The sequence below is a fragment of the Peromyscus californicus genome, unplaced genomic scaffold (assembly GCF_007827085.1).
Source record: "Peromyscus californicus insignis strain IS unplaced genomic scaffold, ASM782708v3 Scaffold_21__1_contigs__length_65335640, whole genome shotgun sequence".
In the NCBI taxonomy this organism is placed as follows: domain Eukaryota; kingdom Metazoa; phylum Chordata; class Mammalia; order Rodentia; family Cricetidae; genus Peromyscus; species Peromyscus californicus.
The window spans coordinates 84,685-96,790 of record NW_026294514.1 but is presented as its reverse complement, the minus strand read 5'-3'; the positions used below and the strand labels follow the sequence as shown (position 1 = coordinate 96,790).

The window sequence follows — 12,106 nt, the reverse complement described above, 5'->3', positions numbered from 1 at the left end:
TAAGCCCACACATGAAACCAAATGGAATTATTACAGCTCCTCTATATCCTGTGCACATGTTTGTTAAGAGCTGGCACTCTATTCTTCACTACCCCTGGTGTATGTGGCTGAAATGTACATATACTACACTAACTGCAGGACTGGCATTTCATGATTAATTACTGTATGGCCAAAGAGTGAAAAAACCATACAGCTGCTCAAGCTCTTCTCACACAAGTGGGGGTTCTAGATGAAATTAAACCAGCACCTTTGTATGCCAGCAAGCAGCTAGTATTTTGTAAGAGCAAAGCTCCCATCATGCCCCAACTGATGGATCTAGCGGGTCAGGAGAGCAGTTGGAAATTCTGTCAGGGAGAGTGCTGTCTTCCTTTCTTTGGTTTATATGTTCAGACTCAAGTCTAGTTTATTTACTACTTTCTTATTCTTCAAAAAGAAATTCCATTCGAGAGGTTTGGGGGATGCTCTCTCACTCACCTCCTTACATGTAGGCTTCTTACTTTACATCCTACATGTAGAGGAAGAAGACACAAATCCTGGCTTATTGAAAGAACAGAGAAGAAAACATGACACAAAAACTGTAGTTAATTCAAATAAGCAATCTCTGAATGTAAGTAGCATATTGCACGGGACACAGCCATCAACTGAAGGGCTTTTGAGTGCCTGTAGGAAGATTAGACAGTAAGGGCATGTTATCCAGCTTCTGGCCAAATCATTAGGGTAATGGGCACCACAAGGGAGGTTTGAGTTTGTTTGTCTAAGGGCAGGGCTGGCCTCTTCAAAGGTAAAGAACATGTAATTCTTGGATTCAGGTAAAAGTATTAAGAAGGAATAGGAAATCCCAGGATGACAAACTGCTTATAATTGGAAAGAGGATCAGGAAGTAATCCCAAGTACACTCTGCAGCTCTAATGTTTCTTTAGGACATTGCCTGTCCCTTGTTCTTCAGTTGTTTCAGTGAGAAGAGTGTAACGTAGTTACTTTCAGTCACAACCTCATCCTTGCATCTTCTTTTACATTTTCTTTTCTTTTTCTTGGTTTGAGGACATGTTCTAGTCTAGAGATTACTTGAGTTCATCTGTTCTCAAGAAGCACAGTATAATCCAGACAAAAATAGTGGGTGACATGGTAGCACCTTGACTGACCCAGCTACAGAACTGTACCATAAAAATATTTACAAGAACAGGCTCAATGGCCAGAGTTTACTGACCCCTGTCTGAGGAACTTCAGAGGTAGGGGCAAGACCTGCTGATAAAACAGATTCTGAAATTAATAAAAGGTCACTCTGCAGAACCTTTGGGAGCTGCCCTCATCTTTCTGAGCCTTTCAATTCTGTTACTGAGCTAAGACTGGATGCAAGTGCCTGTATGTGTACAGGTGAAACTACATGTAATGATGTGAGAAGTCATGAACATGGCTATCCATGCATGGATATTAGACTCTAGACCCTGCAGAAACTGCATGCAAAATATTTTAAAACATATTATTTGTACTTTTTTCATAAGGCTCTCTAACGTTTTTATCAGATAAAAGAAAAACAATTACAAATGACAGACAGGATTAACTAGTAGATTCTTTTATAGCAGTAAACCAAGGGATGAAAAACTCACACACACACACACACATGTGTGTGCGTGCATACACACGTACATATGTGTACACACATACATGCTTCGCTATTAGATTAACTATAGACTTTTTAATATTATCTCTTTCTATCTATTTATTTTATGGAACCAGAGATACTAGACAAAAAAATAAAAGTAAAATAGTTAAACATACACAGGACTTAAACACAAAATAAGCACTGGAAATGTAGTCAAATAACTGCAAACCCATAAGAAACATTATAAAATACATTATACCTCATTTTTTGGCCAATAGATTTAATAAACTGTTTGTTCTAACGCCAAGTTTAATTTATAAAAAATTAAGACCAACTTTAAGGAGCTTCAATATTTACTTTTATTATTTATAAAAAATTAAGGTATCAGAGTGCATATGGTGTACTGTGCCTGTGGTTTTGCACATTTATTCATGTGTTTTACATGATTTCAATGTTATGAACATACTGTGTATATCTTTACAATACCTGATAGATTCAGCTGTCTGGCACTGACACATGAAATGTTAACGCATTCTGATGGACATACTTGAAGGACGCTGTAAAAACAACTTGTCTGTTATGACTCCTTGTTGAAGATCTCTGTAACAGCTGTCCTCCCTCAGTTGTCATGTGTTAATGCTACCCCGCCTCCCGTTAATTGAATTGCTTTTTAGAAAAAAAAAAAGTCTGAAAATGAAGTTCTCTTAATTTTTAGTTAAATATATAATTTAGCTACCCCTAATGTAGCTTTTTTAAGGCCTTTATATAATTGGAAAAAGAAAAAGTTGAGCATGTTTTAACCCTTTTGATTTATAAAATAAAAAACAGGATTTGACAGTTTTACAATTAAAATTCACAGATGAAAACCTCTCATGCATGTGAGCAGCTGCACCCAACTCATAGTGCTGGGGCTGGCAGATAGGATATGCCCTGCCCTCGCCAGTGTGGGAGGCAGTAGGAAAACAGCATGATGTCAGAGGTCTAGATTTACATGTATTAAGCCACACGCCAGTGAGTTCTCTGATAAATACACATAGTTTTAATTATCAGTATTGGATAGTGGATGAAAACATGCATTAGTTAAGACTAAAAATGCCACACATTTGTTCACTATAAAATTTTCTTTTTGGAAATTTAAAGTCTTGGTTCTTATTTTAGAATACACAATAATCAGGAGGATACATGATGGGGAGCCAGTTTTCAGTAAAAGATGCACAATGGGTCCATCCAAGTAATTTCATCAGCTATAATAAAACAGAGCATTAGTAAAGGAGATGGAGTTCCAAGCCCAAAATTCAGAATATGTAGTAATATTATAGTAGTAACACACAGATAGAACCTTCCTTTTATCAGTCTATTTTCCATTAATCCATCCACCCACTGCTGTCCTTCCTAACAACCAATCCTTTTCGGAGCACAAGAACATAGAAACAATGACAAGAACTCCATAAAGAGTTCTCCTAACCTAGTCAAGATCCAAAGAACTTAAAATGTCTTACCATTTGGACTGACTGATGAAGGCAGACATAAAAGAAGATGACATTAAAATAATTTCTCTTTATATAGTTTCTCTTTGACCATCTTAGAACCAAGTCAACACACATTGAGAACAAATGCTTCCTTCAAAAAGGAAAACATTGTCTTCTAACTAAAGAAAGTAATTAATTCACTTTTGGCCTTGCTGAAAACATTCAAGGCTAATATGGGTCTCTGAATAGCAGTGAGAATGTTTTAGAAATTTGGATGGCTACATGTGATCTCTCATGCATTTATTAGACAGTTCATATTGCTTTAGTAATGGTAACAACTGGCTACAATAAAACAGGTAATGTTTTATAATGAGCACAGGTGTTTTTCCCCAGTGTTCTTGTCACTATGCAGTATGGAAATGATGTACAGTATAATTCAGACACCACTTACTTGAATACAATTTTTCCAGTTTTCTTTTGTTGGTTTTTCTTCTACAAGTTTAGTTGCAAACTTAAGGCCTCTCCCATACATCTTATTTACTAATGCATGCTTGTATGCAAATGTCAAAACCTATGATATAAAACAAAGTAAAGATTACCTATAGAACATGTATATTCTAAGGCATATAGCTTTAATAATGAAATAATTAAAGCTTTCACAGAAGTATAGCTTTTTGTATGTGTAGGTATACATGTGCATGTAGAGGTCAGAGGTCAACACAGGGTATCTTTTCAACTTCTCTATATCTTATTAAGGTTGATTTGGCTAGAATGCTGGACCCATAGATCATTCTACTTCTGTCACCCCAGCTCTGGAATTAAGAGTGCATGTCATGGTGTTTTTTACATTGGTGCAGGAAATTGAACTCAATTCCTCATACTGGTGTGGCAGGCAATTTATTGACTGAGCTGTCTTCCCAGCACCTGGAATCTATAGCTTTTAAGCTGAATAGGTTGTATCAGGGAAATAAAAAAAAAAAAAGTGTCTTTTACAAGTAATTACATAAAAAAGTATAGGAAGTAACTGATGAGAAGTCATAAGCTACTAAAATCCACTTTAAATCATTTCTTTGTGCAAAGTAAACCACAATTAACATAATTACAAAAAACAAAGAGTAGAAATACAAGCGGTCACTATAAATCACTAAAATTGTAAAGGATAAGTTTTACATAAACATGCTCCTTCTGTATACTGATATATCAAGCTGTTTCTTTCTACATTTTGCCTGAACTGTGGAGTGTGGTAACCATTTTCAAAAAAAGAAATTCCGTTACACTAATTAGTTCTTTAGGGCTAAGCCAAGTATTAAAAAATATTCCATTAACAGGGTAAACAGGTCAGTATTCTCATGTATTGCCCCTGGTCAGCAGTGTCACTGTGAAGACAGAGTTATACCTAACAATTTCACTGTGGTGACAGCAAGTGTCTATCACCCTGTTATATTTCTCAAAGACAGAGACTAGATTCTAGTTATCTTCATGTTTTCAGCATGAAATAGTGTTTATCACACAGCAGACCTTCAATAACAGTTAACAGCAATACCACTGAAGACTTTCCATGAACTTAATACTTATTCAGAACATCCAAGGGTAGGTAGCCATTGATCTTACTTAACAGGTAAGAAATAGGCACCAATGTTCAGTAACTTGCCTAAGGTCACTGACAAAATGGCAGAGGTAGGAGTCAAACTCAATTTCAGGTCCTAATGCTTATTCCCTACAAAATTCTGCCTGCTTTAGTTTCTGGAAGACTACTGAGGCCTTCTGTTCTATGGGGAAATTGGAACCACACAGGAAGAACTTTTCCTAGTTTCAGCTGCTTTGGTTTTTTGTTTTTTTGTTTTTTTTTTTTAAATTAAAAATTACCATGGCTAATTCTGAGAACCAGTGATTGACAACTATAACAATGGCCATTTCTGGTGAGGAGTATTCATTTACTTTTCCTTCTTTTCTTTCTCAAGGAAGATTAATAAAAACATATATAGTTAACTGGGTGGTGGTGGTGGTGGTGGTGGTGGTGGTGGTGGTGGTGGCACACGCCTTTAATCCCAGCACTCAGTGGATCTATGTGAGTTTGAGGCCAGCCTGGTCTACAGATCGAGTTCCAGGATAGGCTCCAAAACTACACAGAGAAACCCTGTCATGAAAAAAAACAAAACAAATCAAAACAACCCACAAACAAACAAACGAAAAATCCAAAACAACAACAAAACATATATAGTTATATAATCTCTACTATAAGAATAGAAACAAAAGGGATTTGACATGTATTTTTTAGAACCCAAATCTAAAAAACAACAACAATAAAAAACAAGCAAACAAAAAAAAATCAACTTTGCTTTTCCAAACATTTGTTTAAAACTAGTCTCTAAAAACTGAGAGATGTAGAAGTTAGTGTTTTGAGGAAAATGAATAGTGATACCTAAACTAAGGAGCATATTTTACTTTGAAAATTAGCATAAAAAGATGCAGGGAGGAAGAAGGAAGATTTCTAGAAGATAACGTTTGGGCTTCATATATAACTGTCTTAAAAGGCTATTATATATGTCCCCAAAATGTTTTCAAAATTATTGTTAAACACTTTAAAACAGGCAGGACAAATGCAAGGTACTTGGGCTAAATGCATCTTCTTCAGAGTGGAGCCTTATTTTCTTCCTCTTTGGCAGGCAGAGCACAAGCAGGCCTGAGAGACCACCACCAAGAGCTGTACCAAGACCAACACCAGAAGGGTAAGTTACCTTAGTGTCAAAAAGATCTGTCCACTTTGTAGTTTCCCAAAAGGTTTCTGACAGAGAGTCCAAGGTACTTTCTCCTTCCTCTTCCTTCCCTTCTGCATCTCCAGCTGCTGCCCCATCATGAGGCTGTATGTGAAGAAGGTGGTCGGCCAGAGCACATCCTTTCCTGCAGAGGGCATCTACCAGTGTGGATTTCTGCTTGTCCATATCACTGGAGAGGAAATAAAAGAAATTTTTTTTTTCATGTCAGCTAAAGGTTTTCCAAGGGGATGGTCTTATTTGAAGTACATGCATTCTTCTTCTCTAAGACTGAGCATGCATAAATTTTGTATATCCATGTGCATACATTTGTGTTACATATCAAATGAGATTCTTATTAGTAAGCATCATAAGATACTGTAGTACACACAGATGATATCAGTTAGGGCAACTATACTTGGCTGAAGCAGAATGCCATAGCAACAGAATTGAAAGACCATTCAGTTCTGTCAGCTACACAACTTTTAATAAGAAGAGTATCGTTTAAGCCTTTACATTAGGAAATATAGCAATTATATATTCATCTATATGTAATGTACAGAAAGACAAAGTTTTTGTAGTCATGAATATGATATTATGTATAAATCAAGCAAACAAATATGTTTACTCTGAATACACTAATAACTGCTAGCATTTCAGCCTATGAATCCCTTCATAGTCAAAACAATTCTATGGGGCCAGTAAGATGCTCAGTGAATAACAGTGGTTGCCACCAAATCTGATGACCCAAATCCATTATGGGAACCAACATGGTGGAGAGAGAACTGATTCCTTTAAGTGCTCCTCTGACCTCCAAGGGTACATCATGACATGTGTACACCCATACACAACACAAAATAAGCAAACTCAAAACCAGTTCTATGTATAAGACACTCCTATGGGCTGGGCAACAGTGGCACATGCCTTTAATACCAGCACTCAGGAGTCAGAGACAGGTGGATCTCTGTGAGTTCAAGGCCAGCCTGGTCTATAGAGTGAGATCCGGGACAGGCACCAAAACGACACAGAGAAACCCTGTCTCCAAAAACCAAAACCAAAACCAAAACAACAAAAAAGACACTCCTATTTTGCATAGGAGGAAACTGAAGCTCAAAGCAATTCAGGACTTGATCATGGCCTCCAATTAGGAGTAGTAGGCATAGGATTCTAAGCTTAGCAGTCTGGCTCTGCAATCTATGCTCAGTCTCTGGAATAAATTGTCTTGTTCTGGAAAGGCATCTTGGTTTTTTTTCTAAAGAAGTTTTACAGGTGCTAACATACTGTTCCAGACTAGGATATTCTCAGAGGCTTCCAAGACTATTTGATTGTGTGAGGTCATCTAAAAAGACACCTTCAACATCAAATGCACTGAAAATGAAAATATACCCATAAGACCCCTTAGTTTATTACCAAGAACAATATAGTTTCCTTTTTTATTTCTGAACTGACTGCTTACAATCATAAGTCAGGGGGTTCACAAACCTATGTCTAGTTGTCCTATGGTATCAGCAGACTGGTTTAATACCCACCTGCATTCCACAGAGCTCAAGAATGGAAAGGGAGTGCTTGACATGGACCAGAGTGCTCATTCTCCACATTTCCCATCTAATCCCTTTACCATTTTCAATTGTCAGCCTGAACCATGAAGTGGTAGAAGTGCTATATGCTCCTCCCACCCCTCAAGTTCAGGTCACTTGCTTATTTTATAATCCTGTGGCAACAGCCTTATTCACCAGGGTAGTTCAGTACTTGGCCTGAACCTTGACAGATAAATGCATACAGAATTTGATGGGCCATAGGACACCTCATTTATCTGTTCATTTAATCATATAATGCTTGGCAAGACTCATTAATTTGGTATCCTACATATCTGCCTCCCTCAGTAGATTATGCTAAAACACAAATATGATTCTTCCAGGTCTCAGTTTTAAATATTTTAAGGAGTTTTTCAGCATAAACTCCACATTCCAGGCTTTGTGGTCCTTCTCAATTTAATTCTTTTTTTTTTTTTTTTTTCTCGGTTTTTTTGAGACAGGGTTTCTCTGTGTAGCTTTGCGCCTTTCCTGGAACTCACTTGGTAGTCCAGGCTGGCCTCGAACTCACAGAGATCCGCCTGGCTCTGCCTCCCAAGTGCTGGGATTAAAGGCGTGCGCCACCACCGCCCGGCGTTCAATTTAATTCTAATCTTTGTAATCTGACTCCAGAGAGAGTGTCACTACCGTCCTGTCTGGGCTCTAAGTTGACCTGAATTCTACCAGTCATCAAGAGCATCGACGTTTTGAAGAACTAACCTTCTTTCTCTATGTGGAAGTGCCTGGATTCTGCTTTAGCTACTCCAGATTAAGAATAGCAGACTTTTGAGTCCCCTCTTGAGGCATCTACTTTCCTGCTCACTTACTGCAATGTTCTCTCATCACTTTTCAGATGCCTGGTACCATTCTTTTCTACATTAGGGCAGCTCTAGGAGTCAGGAACAAGCATTAACCCCAGCTTTTGAAGGAGACAAGTGCTTTGGAACAGACTCAATCATGAGGGCAGTTATCATCACCCACGCCAAACCCAACTGACTAGTTCCAACTATTCAGGAAGGTTTGGGGAATTCAGAAGGAAGCTGGTATTGACACAGGTGCTCTATGCTTGCCAGGAATGGATTAAGTTACCAGCAGGATTATTTTCTTAAAGTTTTGACATCCTCTGATGCAATAATCTAAATCTCAAGTATATGGAAATATTCTGTTCCTCTCTGCTACCTTAGTACTGGATCTATTCAGGTTGAACACCTTGTTAAACTATAAAGCTTTGTCCATTCAGAATAGAGTCAAAGCTTTCTCCTTATAGGCTTTTAAAATATTAAAAATATTTACTATATTTTATCCTATCTGCCAATTTTTGTTTTTGTTGTTATTATTTTGTTTTTCTGAGACAGGGTCTCACTATATAGACCAGGCTTGCCTTGAACTCAAAGAGATCCAACTGGCTTTGCCTCCTGAGTGCTGGGACTAAAGACCCAGCTCTATCTTCCAATTTAATTTTCAGCATTAGATTAAGTTCCTTTAATTGGAAAGTCTTATTAATTTCTTAAAGTGCTTCTTAACAATAACTTACATATACTTGTTCATATCTTCTGAATTAAAACTGGTTGTTCCATTGTGGTTATCATAGCTACATTTTAGAAATTATTTGAACCCTATATTTTTTTTGAATCCTATATTTTAATGCCTAAGCAAGAAACTATAATTCTTATCAGATTACCTAGAAAACACCAGTGTCATTTTCAAGATCATAAAATAGCAATCCTGTCTCCATCTTTCTCTCTCTCTCTCTTTCAAGATGGTCTCACTAAGTAGACCTGGCTAGCCTTAACTTACAGAGGGCAGTATGCCTCTGCCTCCTGCATGCTAGGAATAAAGGCATGTGCCAATACATCTGCCAAGTAATCTTGCCATTTTTTTACAAAAATGATTTAAACAAAAGCAACTTTGCATGGAAAAGAGACATCCAAGGAGGTACGCTCTGTGTGTGTGTGTGTGTATGTGTGTGTGTGTATGTGTATGTGTTGTTCTTTTATAGACTTAACCTAATTATTTCAATGTCTCTAAAAATATAGTCTTCTTATATATTATAAATATATAAAAACAGGGTAGTTATTATTGTTGGTAGCCATTAAAAGTCAATTTCAGGTGCTTTTCAAAGCATAGAAATTCTCAACTAAAGAAAATAAGAGGCCAATACATGCCTGACTCCCTTTAACTTGGGATTATTTCTTCTATAGATGGTAAAATTTAGAAAGCACAGGGAAGGTAAATGGACCTTAATACTTACTGAAATCTCAAAATGAATCCTATATTTTTTCATATATACTTGAATTTGAGAAGATTCTATTATTATTTTAAAAGATATATATGTTTTGTCTGCATGTATGTTAAATGCATCGTGTGTGTGTGTGTGTGTGTGTGTGTGTGTGTGTGTGTGTGTGCGCGCGCGTGCGCGCACACACACAGTACCCCAAAAGTCCAAAAGAGGGTGTTGGATAGCCCTAGAATAGTTACAGGTGGCTATGAGCTGCCATATGGGTACTGGGAACTGAACCTGGGTCTTCTCCAAGAGCAGCAAGAGCACGAAACAGTTGCACCATCCCTCCAGCCCAGAGATTCTATTATTTTTCACAAACTATATGATGTAACACATTTAGAAGGCACAAAGAAAAGGGAAAGTCATATAAAGCCAAGGAAGACAGCTTAACATAGTCACTGTCAGTCTCCTCCTATGTCAAGATAAACACTGGCTTTAAGGAAGTAGAACTGCAATCCAAACTAGCCTGACAACAAGCCAGCAATATGCAAAAGGCTATGTCTTTTCACTGAGTATGGTTATGAAGGACAGAGACAGATAAAGTAGTTTTTTCAGGAAGGTCAGCCCCAGAGAAGGAAGTCTCCTGATACTCAAGAGGCACAGAGGCAAGCAACACACCTAGGTAGCTTATATGTTTCCCTTTGAGATAAAAATTAGTTCTGTTCATATTCCCAAGAAAGGGCTGTGGTGGCACACACCTTTAATCCTAGCACTCAGGAGACAGAGGCAGGCCTGTCAGTTCGAGGCCAGCCTGGTCTACAAAGCAAGTTCCATTCTAGGACAGCCTGGGCTACATAAAAAAGCCCTGTCTAAAAAAAACCAAAACCAAAACAAAGGAAAAAGCACAAGCTTTGGAGGCAGACCTTGGGAATCCTGATTTTCCCACTTCCTAGCACAGCACTATAGGCAAGCCATTCATCCTCTATAAGCTTCACTTTCCTCTCTTCTAAGAGCTGGGCAGAAATGATTCTATTTTACAGTGTCTGGAAGACTAAAGATAAATGAGACCATGCATTTAAAGTGCTCAAAATTCCCTGTATACAATCATCATTTAATAAATACCAATACACTTTCTAATATTATTAAAATTACAAAACAGCAGCCAAATGCCAATGTTTTAAAAATCATACTACTGGAAAATATGAAAGGGAACTACCAACTTCTTTTAATAAATTTTATTGTACTTGAAAACTGCTTTGATGACAAGTCTTAAAACTCTATAATAAAACTATAACTAAAATGTAATGCCAAAAACTCTAGCAGTTTTGCATCCAATATTTTATGTAGAAATACATAGTGACTGATGAAAATTTTAAAGAAAACTGTAGTTCTTTTAGGTAGTCAAAATAGTCCTGGTTTATTAGCTACAACTATAAAACAATTAGGATATTTATAATCTTATAAGTCAATGAGTCTATTGTGTTGAAATAAAACCATACAATATAAGAAAAGAGTGATTTTGGGGAGAATTAGTACAGGGTAATGGTAGGAGTTCACAGAAGAGTGAAGGGACTGAATCACAACAGCCATTGAAGCTCCTCCATGCACACAGAGCACCAAGCTTTATAAAAGCCAAACTATAAATGCTCCTCTGCACTTCTTTCCAATATTAATGACAAACGTCTTCCATAAAACTAACTTTGTCAAAAACTTTAACCTCATTTTATTTATTTCACAAGACATTATGAACTAGACTCTATGTTTTCTATATTATTGGTCAATAAATAACTTAGAATTTCATGAGGTGATATCTTCTTTATCTACCTAGTTCATATAACACTGTTTGATCAAAACTATGCAGATATTCCGCCTGGACAGTGATGAAGGCAAACTATTTTTGACGGGCTGTGTTTTAAAAGCCTGAAGAAAATTATTACAAAATTTCTGAGGGAGTATGAAAAAAACTGTCAATCTTCAATGTTATGTATGTTACAACAACAACAACAAAATCCTCAACACTAGTCCCTAATTTTTAAACAAGTAACTAAGAAATGAGATGCAAGAAAGATTATTTACTGGTTAGGTACTTTTTTATAGTAGCTGCATCAGGCCTGGGGTCAGTCTTCATTGCAATGTAAACTGCTAGAGCAGTTTGATCGATGTGAGAAATAACAGCATTGGCAGCATCAACGATTTCATTAAGTCTTTTCATCCGTTCCTGGGTAGGAAATAAAGGGGTGTATCAATCAGTGCATTAAAGCCTTTTCATTTCTACTGTCCCAGCCATGGACTGTCAGGGCATATGTCACTTCCTTCTAGTGCTAGAGCTCTGTGCTATCTTCTAATCTGACTTTTACAATTCCAATATCCCTGGAAAATGGGTTCAGATGTGACAATATCTGACTTACAGTCTGTAGTTCAAAACTTAAAACAAACATATAAAGTTTACCAAAATGTGGGTTTTTTAAACAAGGAAATTTCCTTTCTAT

The 12,106-nt window shown here is 37.0% G+C and overlaps 1 protein-coding gene across 1 annotated transcript in view; it reads right to left on the bottom strand.

Moving 5' to 3' along the window:
• Window positions 1-1,938: 1,938 nt before the first annotated feature.
• Tpp2 (tripeptidyl peptidase 2) overlaps window positions 1,939-12,106 on the bottom strand; it is a 69,520-nt gene continuing 59,352 nt past the window's right edge. Inside the window, 4 exon segments of the mRNA XM_052749339.1 lie at window positions 1,939-2,847; window positions 3,524-3,643; window positions 5,811-6,018; window positions 11,705-11,835. Of these exon segments, the coding sequence (XP_052605299.1) occupies window positions 2,758-2,847; window positions 3,524-3,643; window positions 5,811-6,018; window positions 11,705-11,835 (549 nt within the window). The 3' untranslated portion in view covers window positions 1,939-2,757.